This window comes from Littorina saxatilis, linkage group LG7 (assembly GCF_037325665.1).
Source record: "Littorina saxatilis isolate snail1 linkage group LG7, US_GU_Lsax_2.0, whole genome shotgun sequence".
NCBI classification, from domain to species: Eukaryota; Metazoa; Mollusca; class Gastropoda; order Littorinimorpha; family Littorinidae; genus Littorina; species Littorina saxatilis.
The window spans coordinates 15,781,649-15,802,943 of record NC_090251.1 but is presented as its reverse complement, the minus strand read 5'-3'; the positions used below and the strand labels follow the sequence as shown (position 1 = coordinate 15,802,943).

General features: G+C 41.7%; 1 protein-coding gene and 1 long non-coding RNA gene across 2 annotated transcripts in view; both read right to left on the bottom strand.

Annotated features, from left to right (window-relative positions):
• Positions 1–13,989, bottom strand: part of LOC138970787 (sodium- and chloride-dependent glycine transporter 1-like) — a 54,946-nt gene extending 40,957 nt beyond the window's left edge. Inside the window, exon 1 of the mRNA XM_070343321.1 lies at positions 13,848–13,989. Coding sequence (XP_070199422.1) covers positions 13,848–13,934 — 87 coding nt within the window. The 5' untranslated portion in view covers positions 13,935–13,989. The remainder of the gene's footprint in view (positions 1–13,847) is intronic.
• The window catches only part of LOC138970799 (uncharacterized), a 482,774-nt gene that overhangs the window by 283,032 nt on the left and 178,447 nt on the right, over positions 1–21,295 (bottom strand). The window lies entirely within an intron of this gene.

Sequence of the window (21,295 nt, the reverse complement as noted above, 5' to 3'; positions counted from 1 at the left end):
ATCAGATTCAACTCTGTTTACAATTGCGGAATTATGACTACAGAAACAGATTTTTTGCAGCGGTCTGCTTGCGTGCGTGCGTGCGTGCGTGCGCGCGCGCGCGCGCGGCGAGAGAGAGAGAGTGTGTGTGTGTGTGTGTGTGTGTGTGTGTGTGAGTGTGTGTGTGTGTGTGAGAGAGTATGCGTGTATGTGCGTGTTCTGGGCATGCTTTCAGAATATCAACAAAAGTAACCACCTTTATAACAGCTGTGGAGCTAAACTACTGGAAAAGCATACTTCTAAAGACTACCAATATTATTGTGCGAATATTTAAAAAGTGAATCAACATTAATGGCAAAGTTTTTGTCGCATAAAAAATTCAGCTCACCATATATCTCAGATCGTGCTGCGCTTTTATATGGAATAAGACAATCCCTACACTTGGCCACATGTTACCAATCAAAAACATGAATACTTTCTGGGTAGAGTGGGAAATGAATAATTTCTTTGTTTTAATCTACAAAACTAAATCACACAAGAAAACTTCAACTCAACACACGAAACATTCAGGATGTTGATTGTTGCTATGTGTCCAAGTGGAGGGAAGATCTGACTTTAAGTAACAGCCAGGGCAGATGTGAGATAGCGTGCAAAGCTGTCTTCACGGGGAAGACTTTCAACACTGAACAGCCAGGGCAGATGTGAGATAGTGTGCAAAGCTGTCCTCATGGGGAAGACTTTCAACACTGAACAGCCAGGGCAGATGTGAGATAGTGTGCAAAGCTGTCTTCACGGGGAAGACTTTCAACACTGAACAGCCAGGGCAGATGTGAGATAGCGTGCAAAGCTGTCTTCACGGGGAAGACTTTCAACACTGAACAGCCAGGGCAGATGTGAGATAGTGTGCAAAGCTGTCTTCACGGGGAAGACTTTCAACACTGAACAGCCAGGGCAGATGTGAGATAGCGTGCAAAGCTGTCTTCACGGGGAAGACTTTCAACACTGAACAGCCAGGGCAGATGTGAGATAGTGTGCAAAGCTGTCTTCACGGGGAAGACTTTCAACACTGAACAGCCAGGGCAGATGTGAGATAGTGTGCAAAGCTGTCCTCATGGGGAAGACTTTCAACACTGAACATCCACATTACAGCTTGCCTCAGCTGCAAAGCAAATGAGACAATGCCAAAAGGTGACGTTTTCATGTCAGTATGTCCCAAATGACATCACCAGTACATTTTTCATTCTATCTAATCTGTTTTTGTTCTATTTTTTCTAATAACATGCGTTAACAATTGATTGCCAACTGGAACGGAAGAGCACAAAAAGTGTAACTTGATATGTAGTTTCTCTAGAGGGAAAAACATCTTCCACTTTCATGTCAGTGTGTCCCATGCAACATACATTTGCCAAACAGCTATGTGCAAGTAGATTATTTGTTAGTGGTATAGAAAATAGTGATCAACAATTAAAGTCAGTTTTCACATTCATTTTCTACCTATTTCTTATTTGTTTATTCTGTTGGCAATGGTGAAATGTCAGCAATCGTGTGTCATTCGGGACAGTAGACATGACACCTGACCTTTTGTCACTGTCTCAAATACATTGTACTGGAGAAAGAAAGATACAGACACAGAAATAATGTAGGATAGTTTGTGCACACTCGAAAACAGGGCGCAGAACTGCGACAACAGCAAAATTACACGAGGAAAACAACGGCATGTGCAAACAATCTGCTACACTCACTATCAGTGCACGTGGAGTTAAGCCACAAAGAAAACTAACACAAACAAGAATGTCTACAGAATATGTTCCACTACACAGGGGGAAATTAACAGTCGAATAATAGAAAGGTCATCTGACTATCAACTTTCCATGGCAACTCGAAACTTAACCTTGGTGGAAGTGTAGCAAAATCATGTTTGCATCGCTAGCATTTCATTCAAGCATTTTGAGATTAATTTACACTTCCAAGTCACCAGGCTGACCTACTTCAAAATAACTCGAGACTGAACCGTTCAGGCAAAAGTTCAAGCAGAGAGGGTAGAAGCAGAGATTTCCCTGCACTTACCCTCCTAGGTTCAAGTGTTTCTTGGTGAAAATACATAATTAGTCTGAACGCCAGGATGTGCACTCCAGAAAAACTTTGAAGGTTAAAAAGTCGACAGAAAGGGAGGATTGGAAAAAATGTGTCTTACACGGAAACCAGACAGACACACTTAATTCAGTTTGCGCTCTTTTTTCTTTACATGAAGCTGAGTGCTGTTTCACTAGTTTTGCGAATATGTGCAATATGAAAAGACACAACACTAGAGAACGAGACCATTATTCCTGAAATACAACAACGAGAGAAAGAGTGTATATGGCCGTAAGAGAAAGCAACAATATTGACTGCAAACCGAACTACAGACGAAAACAAAAAGGTGCAGGAATACGCATCTAGACACCGAGTCGACACTCAAAAGTGAGTTACACGAAGTGAGACTACACACCGAAAACATCGTCTTTTCACAAGTGCTAACACCAAAGAAACATCAGACCGCGTCGCAAGCACTCGAAGATTTCATGACATTTTTATTACCAGGATGGAATACAAGAAAATGTTAATCTCCGAATTAGCAACTATAACTACATCTGATGTAAATTATCTTGTCTTTTCATCAAAACCTTGAGGAAATTTGACTGGTTTTTTTTGTAATGCCAAATATACGTAAACATAAGCACTTTAAATGGATTTTAACCTCAAAAAAATTACAAACACACACAGACAAAAACACAAAAAAAACTTCTACAACGAAACAGACTCTCCGCTAACTTTACATCATCATGAAAAATTGACACTTTTGGCGACGAACAGGGACCATCATTCTCAGATCTAAACTTCATTTAAAAAAACAAAATTCTCCAAACAAAATGGACTCTCTGTAAACTTAACTTTATACAAATTTGATAATTTGGGCGACGTAAAAGGACCAACATTCTGAACATGTAACATGAGATCTTGAGTGCCCCGGCAGACGACAGAACAACATACATTTTGGGTTTGAAACTCGCTCAAGCAAATGTCCACGCGTCCGGTTGTTCCATAGTGACTGTTGTGTGGCTGAAATTATACAGCAAGGCCAAAAGTCAGTCACACCACCAAATGCACTTGTAAGCTCTCTCTTAGGCACGTTTAATAGCAGAGTCCTTTGCGTGTAACTGTAAACAAATCGGCCCACTATCTCACACCTGCCATCCCCCCACTTGGACTTAGACACATACCAAAAATCAACTTCCTGGATGCTCCTGTAAGAAGAGAGTGAACAAGATTACATGTGTGTGAAAAAATGTGTGCAAAACTTAATGTTGTGTGAACATAAAGATCTCCCATAACAATACAATGAACACCTGTAAGACAAGAGTGAACAAGATTACATGTGTGTGAAATTTCTTCTTCTTCTTCAGCGTTCGACGATGGCTACATGTGTGTGAAATAAATGTTAACAAAGGCTAAAAAAAAAAAAAAAATTAAAAAAAATTAAAAAAATAAAAAAAATAAAAAAAATTAAAAAAAACTTCCTGGATGCTTTCTGTGCAGAGTTCGAATGCCTTGATGAATTAATTTCATAGTTTGACACTGGTGTTTTTACAGACATGAATTCACGAATACTTCTTCTTCTTCTTCTGCGTTCGTGGGCTGAAACTCCCACGTACACTCGTGGTTTTTTTTGCACGAGTGGAATTTTACGTGTATGACCGTTTTTTACCCCGCCATTTAGGCAGCCATACGCCGTTTTCGGAGGAAGCATGCTGGGTATTTTCGTGTTTCTATAACCCACCGAACTCTGACATGGATTACAGGATCTTTTTCGTGCGCACGTGGTCTTGTGCTTGCGTGTACACACGGGGGTGTTCGGACACCGAGGAGAGTCTGCACACAAAGTTGACTCTGAGAAATAAATCTCTCGCCGAACGTGGGGACGAACTCACGCTGACAGCGGCCAACTGGATACAAATCCAGCGCTACCGACTGAACATCCCCGCCCTATTCACGAATACTACAATAGTCAATGTATTCCACTGATTTTCAGGATGTGCTCTGAAAATGTACCATGTATAACTGAATATATATGTTCAACTATGTCATTGGTGTACCTTATCAATATCAGTAACAATGCTTTTTAATTTGTCATTGTAAATCTGTGCTTGACTGAATTAAAAAAAAAACTGTTAAAGATAAAAATGTTTTTAAAAAAAAATTTTGAATTAAGAAATTCACGAAAACATTCCAATTCTGAACACTAAGCAGTCATGATGTTGATTGTTGGTATGTGTCTGAGTGGCGGGATGGTGTTACCCCATATCAAAGTCAGGACAGGTGTGAGATGGCAAGCCAAAGTATGTTCACGGAAAGAACTGTGCTTGTAAGATCCTCGACAAGAAAACGAAAACGACAACACGGCTCCTGTCTTGTTATCTACGGTAGCTTCATTGTTCCTTGGTCTATGTGGTGCATTTATTACATTTCTATATTTTCAAAGACACACCTCCCTGGCCTTTTTTTTTTTCTCTTGCTGTAGTTTTTTGTTCGTTGAATCTAATTTCATACATACGAATTCACTAATCCATAAAATATTTACAATAAAATATAATAAAACAAGAAGAGCAAACGCTCGATCGAGTTACTTTCGCAGTTCTGAATATTATATGAGGCATCAGATGGACAGGAAGAAATTGCTATTCACAACACAATACAGATGTAAATAATTTGATGTAAAGAATAATCCTATAAAGTTTGAATCAAATCCGATGAATAGTTTCAGAGATATGATATTTCAATTTTTTTCCTTCAAGACATACCTGTGACCTTGAAAAAGGTCAAAGGTCACCAAAGCAGACGTCAAAGTGTAGAGGTCACTGGGAGTCACGTTCACATAAAATTTGAGCCCGGTCACTTTTATAGTTTCCGAGAAAAGCCCAACGTTAAGTTGTGTGTTGCCGAACAGAAAAGGCTAGTTATCTCCCTTGTTTTTCTGATAACGTTCGTAAAAGGCTACAGATGTAAATACTTTGATGTAAAGAATAATCCTACAAAGTTTCAATCACATCCGATGAACTTTGTCAAAGATATAAAATGTCTAATTTTTCCTTTGACGCTGACCTGTGACCTTGAAAAAGGTCAAAGGTCAACGAAACCATCGTTAAAGTGTAGACGTCATTGGAGGTCACGACTAAACAAAATATGAGCCGGATCGCTTTGATAGTTTCCGAGAAAAGTCCAACGTTAAGGTGGTGTCTACGGACGGCCGGCCGGACGGCCGGCCGGCCGGCCGGACGGCCGGCCGGACAGACTAACACTGACCGATTACATAGAGTCACTTTTTCTCAAGTGACTCAATAATACTTTATCATTTAAAAATGACTGGCCATGAATTAATTAAAAAATCCATTCATTCGTTCGTTCGTTCATTCATTGATTGAACGGTTGTGTAACAGTCCATTCACTCGTTTAATCAAGTTAATGAGTATATACTCATCCATCCATCCATCCATTCATTCATTCATTCATTCATTCAATCATACATACATTCGAACACCGGATTATTTATTTTTTTAAACCAATATATTTACACCTAGACTCCAGGTGATGTACCAAACTCATTCATTATGACTTTCTGCTACAGCGAAGTCTACAAGACATGTTGCCGTTTTCGTTTTGTTCAGTCGATACTCTGACTTTGCATCACAAAAAGACAATACAGGTACAAATCAATGCAAATACTGCACACTACTTCAGCATCTTGCTCTAAAAACCAGTCGATAAACAATACGGAAAAGTTCATTTAATACAGACTATTCACGTAAAAAATCTGTCGAGAACTACTTTTATCTGTAACCTTTTCGTTCACGCTAGAAATCAATAGAGAACTTCCATTATTTTGATTTGTAACCTTTCCCGCAAACTTCAAAATGACCAAGTCGCATGCTCACACTAGATGTTCGTTACCATTAACGCATGAAGGTGTTGATAGTAATTATGATCAAAGGACATGATGTATGCAAATAAATATGATCACAAAATCATTGCCAACATTTTACTAAAATTACTTTTTGAACATTATCATGTACAATCTCCGATGCTGTTAAAAAGAATCAACAAAAATAATATTTAAAAACTTCTTCGTCAAGTGTCCTCTGTCAGTGTATAATATCAGTGTGGATATTAAGGGATCGGGGAGGAGAGAGAGAGAGAGAGAGAGAGAGAGAGAGAGAGAGAGAGAGAGAGAGAGAGAGAGAGAGAGAGAGAGAGAGAGAGAGAGAGAGAGAGTGAGAACTGGGCGAGAGAGAGAGAAGAAGAGAGAGATAGAGGGGGAGGGAGAGAGAGAGAGAGAGAGAGAGAGAGAGAGAGAGAGAGAGAGTGAGAACTGGGCGAGAGAGAGAGAAGAAGAGAGAGATAGAGAACGTTATACATACTTAATGCTTCTGTAACATTACGCTTGACACTCCCTGAACATTCTTTCTTTATTTGGTGTTTTACGTCGTTTTCAACCACGAAGGTTATATCGCGACGGGGAAATGGGGGAGATGGGATAGAGCCACTTGTCAATTGTTTCTTGTTCACAAAAGCACTAATCAAGAATTTGCTCCAGGGGCTTGCAACGTAGTACAATATATTACCTTACTGGGAGAATGCAAGTTTCCAGTACAAAGGACTTAACATTTCTTACATACTGCTTGACTAAAATCTTTACAAACATTGACTATATTCTATACATACAAGAAACACTTAACAAGGGTAAAAGGAGAAACAGAATCCGTTAGTAGCCTCTTACGACATGGTGGGGAGCATCGGGTAAATTCTTCCCCTTGCGAGAGAGAGAGAGAGAGAGAGAGAGAGAGAGAGAGAGAGAGAGAGAGAGAGAGAGAAAGAGATAGAGAGACCACGAGAGAGCCACTGAGAGACAGAAACAGGCAGAGGCAGACAGACAGCGAGACAGTGAAACAGCGAGAAAAGAGTGAGAGAGAGCGAGAAACAGACAGAGAGAAAGAGAGAGCGAGAAAAAAGAGATTGTGTGTGTGTGTGTGTGTGTGTGTGTGTGTGTGTGTGTGTGTGTGTGTGTGTCAGTGTGCGTGTCAGTGTGTGTGTGTGCGTGCGTGCGTGTCAGTGTGTGTCAGTGTGTGTGTGTGTGTGTCAGAGTCAGTGTGTAAGTGTGTGTGTGTGTGTGTGTGTGTGTGTGCCGTGTGACAAAGAGCTAGCGAAAAAAAAGACAGAGACAAACAGGCAGAGACAGAGAGAGACTGAGAGTTCCGGCAATGACCAGTCAGATGGAACAAGACAGGCATGAGGCGAGATAATTATAAACAAACAAAGACCACAAAGAGACACACAATGTAAACACTCAACAACCCAAACACCAAACAGTCGCAATGATGATGCAAGCGCAATTAACCACTGATAGACTATGACTGGAGTGACGCATGGGAAACGGATGTTCAGTCTTGTGATAGCTGCTATGCACCTTGTGTGTCTGTGCACATGAAAGATAAAGAGTTCATGACCGATATGTGCATCCTTTTCGAACCGGACGTTAGGCGCCAAAATTCGGTCACAACCTGTGCACGATTTGTTTACAAACACGAAAAGGCACACCCCCTACTCGTGAAAACAGTTTGGTTCACCTTCTCAGGTCTGGCGAGATCTTTACATGGGATAAGACCAACCCTTCCACTGACAAGGACACTTACCAAAAATCAACACCCTGGCTACTTGATGTTGTAAGTTGGACTTTGTTTTCATAAAATAATTCCTTAAAAAAAACACTAATGGATTTTACAAAATTATTTTATGAGAAAGAAAAAAATGTGTACAAAGAGCATCCAGGGTGTTGGTTTCTGGTACGTGTACAAGTGGCGAGAGTGTCTAATCTCGTGTATATATCTGGTCAGATCTGCGACGGTGAGCCTGTGTAAAACGAGAAAATTACTCCCACGAGATTTTTACTCCGGAGTAAACATTTTGTACGAAAAAGTTACTCCCTTTACGAAAAAAGCACTCCCCCATTGCACGAGAAAATTACTCCCTAAGACAGGTGAGTTCCGAGTAAACATTTCGTACAAAAATGTTACTCCCCTGACGAATAAATAACGAATAAATTACTTCACCCCAACACGAGCAATTTAACTTCCCATGCCAGGTGCACGAAATTTTTACTCCCTTGTCCCCTGTTAGTCTTGGTGGTGGAAGGGGTGGAAGGAGGGTAGCGCGACATTCGTGTGTGCGAGATCACTTATTGGCATTATCCCTTCGCCCGCATCCCATTTTTGCGTACGAGATTTTTACTGGAAGTAAAAAAGATGGGGAGTAAAAATTTCGTGGAGGGAGTAATTTTTTTCGTGCCTTGGGGAGTTCTTTTCTCGTACGAAAAGTGTACTCGGAGTAAGAATTTCGTACGAAATGTTTACTCCGGAGTAAAAATCTCGTGGGAGTAATTTTCTCGTGTTACACCGGCCAAACTGTTCTCGCGAGAAGGAGTGTCCCTTTCATGTTTGTAAACAAATTTCACCAAGGTGTGACCGGATTTAGGCGCCTAGATTTCAAGAAAAGGAGTGTTTCTTCTACTTTGCAGTTTTGGGACCAGGCAGTTTGCACGGTCTTTTTTGTTTGTTTGTTTGTTTGCTTAACGCCCAGCCGACCACGAAGGGCCATATCAGGGCGGTGCTGCTTTGACAGTTAACGTGCGCCACACACAAGACAGAAGTCGCAGCACAGGCTTCATGTCTCACCCAGTCACATTATTCTGACACCGGACCAACCAGTCCTAGCACTAACCCCATAATGCCAGACGCCAGGCGGAGCAGCCACTAGATTGCCAATTTTAAAGTCTTAGGTATGACCCGGCCGGGGTTCGAACCCACGACCTCCCGATCACGGGGCGGACGCCTTACCACTAGGCCAAACGTGCCGGTGCACGGTCTTTGACCTTAGTGGTTATGGGAGTGATTATAGCAGAAAAATAAATGTCAACAGGAAATAAATCTCAATTGCAGAAACAGCGAATTAATAAGGTGTTTGAAGTGACTGACTTAGTCATCAAATAAAGTTAATTTACATTGAGGTAATTATAATGTTTATATTGAATTTGTAATCAAATGAGGTATTCACGATAAATGTAGTATTTGAATTAAAATCGTGATGTACTGTTAACTTAACATCATTCCAAGAGGTTGTTGCACAATGATTTTGGTAGCGATATCTGTGTTTGTTAATATTTGTTTTACGTACGTGTTACTGTTCTTTCTAAAACATTATGTCGAATCATGGCTGACACGCACTCGTGGAAGCAGGTTTACTTGCGTCAAATATAATTTTCTATTTAGATGTATTTATTCTAATGGACAATGAAGTGTGTTGGTGTCATTGTTTTCATGACAGTATAAATGTTGGTTTTGTTTTCCTTACATTGTACGAACTATTTTCATCTAGAAATGACTTATTGCACAGAGTCTCTTTTGTACGTCATAAAACCTACGGGTTGGTTTGTGATGGAAATGTTTTTAGATATTCCCATTTAAGAGGGCAACATCCTTTTACAACTATTCGTTCAGGAGTGGTAATACCGCGGCTGTCTAATGTGTTTCGCGCGTTGCGTGTGATTGCATGTCAAGTTCAAACGATCTGTCCATCATTACAGAACACGTGCTATCAGCATTACACGTGGTGGACTAACCTACTATAGACGTTATTTAAAGAGTGTGGGGTAGGGGGGGGGGTTGCTGTCTGAAAAGAGAGGTTCAACTGTACAAAGTGCCATGCATCCAGATTCCGCCAACCTGCAGACGTTATAGTAGTTTCTATAAAATTATAGTTATATAGTAATTACTATTACTATAAAAGAGGGGGGAACTGATGGGGGGGGGGGGGGGGGACTGATAGGGGTGCTGTCTAAAAAGAGAGGTTCCACTAGTACTGTACAGAGTGCAATGCACCCAGGTTTCACCCAGTCAGTAGCGCAGAATCAATCGATCGCTATTGCATTCTAGGTGCACGCTCCTGGCTGCCGTAATGGCTTCGGCGCAGTACCCATCCAGTCTTCAAGTTGCCAACGGAGACTGTACAGACGACGTCACCGCCACCAGGCTAGAAAGCCAGGAGAGAGGCAGACTCACAGACAGCAGCGAGACTACCTCCAAGAGCTCTCTCTCCTTCCTCTTCCCAAGCAAACCAGAGCTCACCGGTGCCGACTGGTCCGTTCTACTGCTGCCACTGGCTGCTTCTTGCCTCTCAAATCCAGCTCAGCTTCGCCGTGATACGGTGCGGCGAGAAAATCCTATCGGTGAAAACGGTGACTGGGAATGATTGGATCCCTTGCAATGTGAAGATGGACCAGGACAAAACCAGACTGATGCCATTTACAGGGGAATCGACCTCTGAAATATCCAAATGATTGACTGACTGTTGTTGTGCAGTTGGTTTAATTTTCCTTTTGCCAAATGAGCTACTGGTTTCACTTTCTGTTGGCTGGTGAACAAGGGTTTGAAACCCAGTCTTATATTTGACTTGTATTTGACAAACTAAACACCTTTAGCCTCACAAAAATGATGGTATTTTGACAATCACACGTCATTTGATGCCATACTGAGAATCTGCGGTTCAATATTCACAAGTGCTATCTGACTCGAGGTACTCACGCAACATTGCGGCATAACTGACATGGTAATCGTATGTACAGCAAAAATAAATGTTTTACTGAACATCCAACCCCGCTTCATGGGTATAGCTCACGCAGGACCTGTAAAGGTATCCATCCCATACACCCAGTTAACACTGCTCTAATGTTCCTCTTCTCAGTCACAATGTTTATTTCTTGACAGTCTGATCAGTGCACGCCCCCTTCTCGTCCTCTCCCTCCCCTTTTTTCCTCGCCCTTCTCTTAGTTCCTGGCCTGAACGATTGCCAGCAACCAGACACACTTGACAGTTTTATAAACATGTTATGCCATTTTACGTTTACAGCTTTTGCCCGTTTCAACCAAAGGGAGGCTATTCCCAATCTGTATCGTTCAAAGTTTGGAATTCATTACAGGTCACTAATTGCCTTGATCATCATAACCTCATCATAAAGACAAATCGTTCTCAATTATATTTCAACGACAATAGTGCTATAGGGCGAGGAACCTCTCTAGCTTTCTGTTTCAACATGTTAACCCAAAACAAACCAGTATTAATAATAATAATAATAAATAACTTTTCTATAGCGCGAGTCCCATCAATTGGCTCCAGGCGCTTTACAAATTCATTATAGAATAAACTAGCACAAATCAACAAGCATACAAAGCATTCATTTAACTGAGACATAACACCAAGAACCCATTTTGCTGGGTAGCTAATTGCCTGGATACCGGCGGAGACAAGCGTTATTGATTTCTGGGAACGAGACTCGGGTCACGACCGTTCATTCCTACACACCACAGCAGCCACGCTGCCACCAAGGAAGCGACCTCGACATGACAACAGCAGACTTGGAGACATCGATGATGATGCGGTATCAGTCAAGAGGCCCCAGGATTTGGGAAGGATTCCTAGTTTTGATCATGACATGTTTGGGAGGCGTTACCCCCATGTGAGAAAGTTTCAAGTCTATATAATTATCGCCTCGTGGCACTTGTTTGGAAAAAAAATGAATACAAAAATAAATAAGTAACAAGTCTCGTAAGGCGAAATTACAACATTTAGTCAAGCTGTCGAACTCACAGAATGAAACTGAACGCACTGCATTTTTCAGCAAGACCGTATACTCGAAGCATCGTCAGTCCACCGCTCGTGGCAAAGGCAGTGAAACGCTCGTGGCAAAGGCAGTGAAATTGACAAGAAGAGCGGGGTAGTACTTGCGCTGTGCTGCATAGCACGCTTTTCTGTACCTCTCTTCGTTTTAACTTTCTGAGCGTGTTTTTAATCCAAACATATCATATCTATATGTTTTTGGAATCAGGAACCGACAAGCAACAAGATAAAATTGTTTTTAAATCGATTTCGTAAATTTTATTTTGATCATAATTTTTATATTTTTAATTTTCAGAGCTTGTATTTAATCCGAATATAACATATGTATATGTTTTTGGAATCAGAAAATGATGAAGAATAAGATGAACGTAATTTTGGATCGTTTTATAAAAACATTATTTTAATTACAATTTTCAGATTTTTAATGACCAAAGTCATTAATCAATTTTTCAGCCTCCAAGCTGAAATGCAATACCAAAGTCCGGCCTTCGTCGAAGATTGCTTTCCCAAAATTTCAATCAATTTTATTGAAAAATGAGGGTGTGACAGTGCAGTGCCGCCTCAACTTTTACAAAAAGCCGAATATGACGTCATCAAAAGCATTTATCGAAAAAAAGAAAAAATGTCCGGGGATATCATTCCCAGGAACTCTCATGTCAAATTTCATAAAGATCGGTCCAGTAGTTTGGTCTGAATCGCTCTACACACACACACGCACAGACAGACAGACAGACAAGACACACACACACACACACACACACAGACAGACACACATACACCACGACCCTCGTCTCGATTCCCCCCTCTACGTTAAAACATTTAGTCAAAACTTGACTAAATGTAAAAACATAAAGAAAGAAAGAAAGAAGGAAAGAACAGTTGTATTGTCATTATGATGAAGAGACCATACATATATATCAATATTGATCTTGTTGTTGACGTTGCTGCTGTTGTTGTTGTTGTTGTTGCTGTTGTTGTTGCTGCTGTTGTTGTTGACGTTGTTGTTGTTGTTGTTGATGTTGTTGAACGATACAAATCGATGTGTACACATACACTAACCTACTCAAAGGCAGCTAACGTGTTGTTGACATCAGCTTTATTTACGTTCGAAATTTTCTCTTGACAAAATTCCCGTCAAACCCATTACAACTCACTGATCATTACGTGAGCAGTTTTTGTCGTTGTCGTATCGAAAAACTTATACGAGGAAGTAGCCTTTTTCCTCCGGATTTGTGTGAGTCAATAAGAAACACGAAGCTTTAATTTCCTCACTAGCTGTGAAAAGAAGACCGTTTCAATCTCGAAACAGGAAAGCAAAGGAAAATTCATTGGCTACCATTATACTCGCAGCAATTGAAGATTACATCCAAGCATACATGTACTAACTTGTGCATTATCCTTTTTCTCCCTAATCCCCCCCCCCCCCCCCCACCTCTCGAACAAATACTTTGCCGGGGAGTATTTCGTCATATTTAGGGCCTCCTTGTTCTGAGTTATTTTCCCATACTTTTTCTTCCTAACATCAAGTGAAACGAAGCTTTACTGATAAATAAAAAAAAACACACTTCATGACGGACATGGGGAAGAAAGACATCAAATGCAACAGGTCATGCAAACAAGCTTTCTTTCGTCATTATTACAATCTAAACAAAAGGCAGCACTTAAAACGCAGTAATTAAGGGTGTATATAATGTAAAAGCTTTAGAAAATCAGCCAAGCTATTAACCTAAAACATAATCACCACATGTCAAGCGATGTTTTGTTAGCTATATCTCCATCTTCGTTACCTCTTTTAGTTCTTCTCTCTTGTGTTTGTTTTGATGTTTTTATTTTCAGATTTTAGATTTCAGCAAACGAAACCTAGTCAACACATGCGACTCATTTTATATACTAAAACCGAGAAACATTTCTTTCCCGCCTGTGCCTGAATTTGGTTATAAGAGCGGTAATAGGAAGCAGCAGTCATAAGCAAGCACGCTTCTGTTCTGAGTGTTGTGATGATGAAATCGTCTGCTAGCCGCCCGCTTGTGTACATGTTCGGCGCGCGCGTTGCCGACTGCCGCGTCTGCAAACGAAGGAAAAATGAGAACAAAATGAATGAAAACGAACCTGTGAGATCCACGGGCACTTATCGTAGGCCGGAGATGTTTCGTTCACTTCCTCCACGGCCACAACTTCCAGTCCATGTTTATCCATTTTGGTGAAAACAGCAGAATTTGACGATATGTCTGGCTCTCACGATGTAAACATACACAAGTGTGCCTCGGCTTGGCACACGCGCATAAATAATTCGACATTATCGCACCGATTGGCTGCTAAGTATAGCGACCAATGAATTGTCAGAAACCCTCCCACGCTGACCCATTGACGAAACAATCCCCCTACTACTGACTTTGACGTCACTGTGGTGATGGTGCTAGTGGGGTTTGTTGTGGATGGAAAATTTCCCGTACTGCCCTGACGCCGGATTTTCTCTGCGATCAATCATTCCTTCGGCCGGCAGTGTACGCTGTTGAAAAACAAACGATGAGGTAAACAGATTTTGACTTGAGTCGATCGATGGCTCGAAGAGCAAACCTTCCGCAGACTGGGCGCGCGCTATCCTCGACTGAAGGGGGGGGGGGGGGGGGGGGGGGGTTGGCCCGAAGAGAAAGGGTTGCGAGGTGTTAATGTAACCATGCAGCCCCAGAACACAGGAGCTTGTATTTGAAGTGCGTTGCCGGGCCAACTGGTCAATCGCAGAATCGTACCGTATAACATGATACTGTAGTAGTGAAGTAGTAGAAGTAGAATGAGTAGTACGTAGTACGAAGTAGTAGTAGTAGTAAACCAGTCGAACACCCCTTTCAAGAGTCCCCCAATTTAAGACTACCCCTATTTAAGACTACCCCAATTTAAGACTACCCCTATTTAAGACTACCCCTATTTAAGACTACCCCTATTTAAGCAGTTACCTCCGTTTGAAGACTCTCTCCATTTAAAAACATGATTTTCCCAGATTTAGTCTTACAGATTTTAAATGGAGGAGGGGGGGTCACTGTAGTAGTAGTAGTAGTAGTAGTAGTAGTAGTAGTAGTAGTAGTAGTAGTAGTAGTAGTAGTAGGCCAGGAAGCATAAATGAGACGCCAAGACAGAGGTTGCGATAACGTGACTTTTAATTAACGTACACCAGAAAGCAGACACCAGAAATAATGGGAGAGACGGGACTAACTCCCTACACAATAGGTAACTCTCGTCACGCTTAAATGCGTGCAGACGTGACGTGTCCTCGGAGATCTATTGTGTTGTAAAGGATAATAGGTCCTGTCTCCCAATCGCTCTCCCTCCCCCCTCCGTTCACTTGATATAGTAGGTTTATTGTGGAATGTATGTAAGGTTAGGATACATTGGTATGAATGGTGCGTTTTTACTTGTTATGCCGTGTACTTATATTATGTTTTCTTTTCTTTTCATGTGTCATCAGACACTGCTTTCTGGTGTCTGCTTTCTGGTGTACGTTAATTAAAAGTCACGTTATCGCAACCTCTGTCTTGGCGTCTCATTTATGCTTCCTGGCCTATTTTCCACCTTCCACTCCACTCTATCACATCTGGCGCTGGGGGGGGGGGGGGGGGGGGATATAGCCGTGTGGCGATTTGACGTACTGTTGTTCCTTTCTCTCGTTCCCTATCCCAATTATTCCCCTTGACCATGCGTCAATGTCGTTGTTCCGTGATTGCGCGTATGTCTTTGTGCGTAGATGCTGCGTTTTAATTGGTTAATCCTTTAACGGGTGCGTGCGCATCCACCCCCGACAGTGCGAGTTCGGTCAGTCTGACCGGTGATTTCGAAGTGTGAAGACGTGTCAGTGCGCTTAAGCCTTGAGACCGGTGTTCTATTTGAAACAGTTCTTTGTGTTGGTGTGACACAATCTTTTAAAATAGTGTGCCGAAACACTACGATCACCTCGGGAAGCGAAGTGCAATCAAACAGGATTGAAAATGTTAGGGCTAATTTCTTAGCCATATAAAAACTGTTATGCAAACCCGAAGGTTTCCATGAACATACAGACAATCGGAAACCACCAGACCCCATCACAAACAGAATTCTACAATCCACGGGTGTTGACTTTTAAAGGCCAACATCTCGGGTGCAGAGTCTGCTGTGAAAGGAGCGGTAGCCTCCCCTGTCACAATCGCCCCAGTCTGAATGAACTTCGTCCCGAAGTTCCGAACCGGGGAACCACTGTCCATCCCAAGTTCGCAGAATGGGAACAGCACGAAAATGTTCAGTGGTCATATTATGCCATTACCTGAACATATCATGCCGAGTCCCATCCCTGCTCGCAAGCGCCAGAAACACTACGATCACCTCGGGAAGCGAAGTGCAATCAAACAGGATTGAAAATGTTAGGGCTAATTTCTTAGCCCTATAAAAACTGTTATGCAACCCGAAGGTTTCCATGAACATACAGACAATCGGAAACCACCAGACCCCATCACAAACAGAATTCTACAATCCACGGGTGTTGACTTTTAAAGGCCAGAGTGCAGAGTCTGCTGTGAAAGGAGCGATAGCCTCCCCTGTCACAAGTAGTAGTAGTAATAGTAAGTTCTACTCCTTCTTTATTTTCCTTTTTATTTGATACACATTGTATTAATTGTATAGAGAGGTTGCGTGTTCAGGCCTGGGTCAGGCCGTAATTTTCTCCCCCCTTTCCTAACCTAGGTGGTGGGTTCAAGTGCTAGTCTTTCGGATGAGACGAAAAACCGAGGTCCCTTCGTGTACACTACATTGGGGTGTGCACGTTAAAGATCCCACGATTGACAAAAGGGTCTTTCCTGGAAAAATTGTATAGGCATGGATAAAAATGTCCATCGAATACCCGTGGGACTTGGAATAAAGTTTAAAAAAATCCATCTCACACGGCATTAAGTCTCAGGAAACATGAATACACGCATGCAGGGAGAAAAAAAAATATGGGTAGCGCCGTATGTATGGCAGCTCGCTTTCCCCGGGGAGAAAGCAGCCCGAATTTCCATGAGGGTAACCTCACTGGACTGTAAATCTTGTCCAATCCAAGTCCAATCCAATATATCGTGTTGTGTTTTGATTTCACTTGTAAAGCTCTTCGAGCTGTAGACTGAGAAGCGCTTTTTAAAAGTTCCATTATTATCATTAGTAGTAGTAGTACTCTTACCGTAGTGTATCCTTAGCGGATTATGACTTTATTCAGTTATTCTGCAGAAAAGACAAATGCTGGAGAAAAATACTGCAGTAAAATTGAAATCAAGAATGCTGCAGTAAAACGGTGCTGTTGTTTTACTGCAGAAAACCTGTTTACATTTTTTCTGCAGCATTTTGAATTGGCTCTTGGCGGATTATGACATTATTCAGTTATTCTGGAGAAAAACCGAAATGCTGGAGAAAAACTGTGATTTCTGCTGCATTTCTGCATAATGTCATCTTTCGCCGAAGCAACGTTTTTTACTGCAGTAAAACAGTTTTTTTCTGAAGCATAATGTTTACTTGGTTTTCTGCAGCATTATTGCGATTAACTTTTTCTTCAGAATAGTCTGTGATACATCTGTCACGTCACGTAATAACTGCGGGGGAGTTAGCTTGGCAAACAATAGTCACAAAGTAATAGAAATGTGCGTGCTAAGCTAATACGAGGTGCCAGTATGCATTATGCCTTTCAACATGTAGGCCGACCTACTTTGAAACAGGACGCCTGTCGCCATAATTCAAGAGAAATGACACACACACACACACATGTACACATACACACACACACACGACACACTAAGTGACACACACACACACTAAGTGACACACACACACACACAACCACACACGCACACAACCACTCACTGAGTCACACACACACACACACACTGCATACACTGACTCAGTCATCACACACACATACACACACACACCGGCACACACACACACACACTCAGTGACACACACACACACACACACACACACACACACACACACACTCAGTGACACACACACACACACACACACACACTCTCAGTGACACACACACACACACACACTCAGTGACACACACACACACTCAGTGACACACACACACACTCAGTGACACACACACACACTCAGTCACACACACACACACACACTCAGTGACACACACACACACACACCACACACACACCACACACACACACACTCAGTGACACACACACACACACACACACACACACACACACCGACACGCACGAGACAAGAATGGAAAACACTGTCTTGCACAACAACAACACTGTTTTTTCAGACTTTACTCATCATTGTTATTGTGAAATCCCATCATTACACCTAAACACCGCCCGAATTCTGCGCACAAGGAACCCTTTTCTCACTCCGGAACTACATATATAAATGCATGTACATATTGCGTAAGTAACTACGCACACGAATAATTATATAGACCTTCGAAACTTTCCTCGATGATTCGAGACGTGTGGCCAGATTTGCTGAACATTCCCCAACCGGCCCCTGCACTGGTACCACTTATTAGTCAGCATGTTTCTCTGCCCAAGGTAAGGCTGAGCACTGCTACTGGTTGCACGTGGCCTCGGCATGCATTATGCATAACCGAGAAAGTTTTACGGCGTCGGTTGAGTGCTCTCACTGTTTGATGATGTAGGTAGGTCTGCTATGGCGGCTTACCAGCGTCAAAAGCTGGTGTTACCATTTTCACGTGATTTTTTATTTTTTATTATCACGTGTTCTGCGTTAATGCGGTAATGTCAACCGAAAGTTTTAATTACCAATTTTCAGTTAAGGCCTAGGCGTACTACTCGCACAAAAAAAACCAATAAATCATTTAAAATGATCGTAATTTATATGAGAAAAAAAGTCACGTCAAAATTATTTTTTTTTAGTCATAGGTCGCTTCCTGAGGCAAAACTCAAAAATGAAACATGAATACTATTATTAACAGCTATTGTGTTTTCAGCGTAGCAATAGGGTCCGATATTTAGACGAGACAAGTATAATGCGACGAGTCGAAAAACACAATAGCGATTATATAGCTGTTCTGACCTTGATTTGTTGTTCCAAACTTACAAAATGACAGTTTTTGCGTCGATGCGTTGATCTCAGGTTTTGATAGCAGACAAACTTCTTACGCGCATCATGTTCGCGCAGACATGCACACCGCTACACGCTTTCTGACTTTGGAAGAAAAACTGACTCCAAGTGCATTCGACTTCACAACACAGTTGTTGAAACAGCTTTTTAAGTTGTCAGTGTATGCTGTTGTCGATAGAAACATCGCCGTGGTACAGATGGGTAAACCGGAATCATGCGTCGGCCATTTTTCTGACGTAGGCTACAGTGTTCCAATACTTGACCAAAGCACGTGCCGCATAATTCACGGGTCATTGCTCGTTTGATGTTTGCCTCAAACTTTCTTTTCCTTAAAACTATCTCGCAATCTGCGCGCACACACTTTGATATGTCAGAAAGAACATAATACGTTTGTCAAAAGTATAACTAATTTCATATGCAATTAGTTCGATGCCAAATTCCATATCCTTAAACTATTTCTTTGGAGGTATACTTCAAACGAACAAAATTGATCCCCCTTTCCAGACAAGTTAAAAAAAAATACAAATCGTGATGTCATTGCCACGAAGTCTTCTAAAAACTGAATTGTGCTCTCTATTCAGATTTTAAGGCCCATTATAGTAACTACAGGGAGGCAAAATAGTATCAATAGTATAGTAACGCTTCAGTGAGGCCAAGGAGGAATAGTATAGTAATACTAATCTACGGCTGAGGAGTAATAGTATAGTGATATTTCATTGAGGCTAAGGAGTAATATTATATGAATATTTCACTGAGGCCAAGGGGGAATAGTATAATAATACTAATCTAAGGCTTACGAGTAATATTATAGTAATAGTTCAGTAAGACAAAGGAATAACAGTATAGTAACATTTCAGTAAGGCTAAGGGGTAATATTATAGTAATGTTTCTGTAAGGCTAAGGAATAATAGTATGGTAATATTTCAGTAAGGCTAAGAAGTAATAGTATAGTAATATTTCCGTAAGGCAAAGGAGTAATAGTATAGTAATATTTCAGTAAGCCTAAGAAGTAATAGTATAGTAATATTTTAATAAGGCTAAGGAGTAATAGTATAGTAATATAGTAATGAGGCTAAGGAGTAATAGTATAACAAAACTACAGCAAGACTAAAAACTAATAGTATAGTGTATTAGTATAGTAACATTTTAGTAAGGCTTAGAGGTAATAGTGTAGTACGTACCTTTTTTTAGTAAGGATAAGGAGTAATCGTAAAGTAGTGTTTCAATTAGGCTAAGGAGTAATGGTATAGTAATATTTCATTAAGGCTAAATGTAATAGTATAGTACGTAATTTTTCAGTAAGGATAAGGAATAATGTAATAGTAGTGTTTAATGAGGCTGCAGAGTAGCGGTGTAGTAATACCACCGTCAAGTTCATGAAAAATAGTATAGAAATATTTCAGTAAGGCTAAGGAGTAATAGTACAGTAATATTACCGTCAAGCTCAAGAAAAATAGTATATTAATGCTACAGTGAGACTAAGGAGTAATAATAAAGTAATGACTTACTTGACTTATTCCTGTAGACTCCCTGTGGAGCATAGGGCCGCAACAACTCCTCGCCAACGCACCCGGTTCTGGGCAGCTCCTTTCAGTCGGGGCCATGTCGTGCCAGCTGCCTTTGCCTCACTTTCTATTGATCTTTTCCAGGTCTGCTTTGGCCGCCCAACTTTTCTCTTTCCCTGTGGGTTCCAATCCAGGGCCTGTCTGGTAATGTTGTCGTTTGGCTTCCGTAGGGTGTGTCCAATCCATCCCCACTTTCGCTTCTTGACATCCTGGCTGATGGGCTTCTGGTTGGTTCGCTTCCACAGGTCGGCGTTCGAAATCTTCTCCGGCCATCTGATGTTGAGGATGTGCCGCAGGCACCTGTTGACGAAAGTCTGGAGCTTCCCTGTGATGGTGTTGGTCACTCTCCAGGTCTCTGACCCATACAAGAGGACTGCCTTCACATTGGTGTTAAAGATTCTGATCTTACTCCGGAGGGACAGTGCTTTGGAGTTCCAGATGGGTCGCAGGATGTTAAAAGCGTGCCTTGCCTTGTTGATACGACTCTTGACATCATCATCTGCCCCGCCGTCCGTACTAATTACGCTCCCGAGGTACGTGAAGTGGTCTGTCCCAGTGAAGGACAAGAGTGGCAAGATTATCACGAATGAGGCAGGACAAAGATCTCGCTGGGAAGAACATTTTAAGGAGATATTGAATCGACCACCCCCACACACTGCTCCGGACATACCACCAGCAACTGAACAGCTCCATGTTAACACCGGTCCGCCAACCAAAGCAGAGATCATCAAGGCCATCAGGAAGATGAAAAGTGGAAAGGCGGCAGGCTCGGACGGGATCCCCCCTGAGGCACTGAAGGCAGACCCAACGCTGTCTGCAGAGATGCTACAGCCCCTCCTACACAAGATATGGGAACAGGAAGAAATTCCGGCAGACTGGAAGCTAGGATAC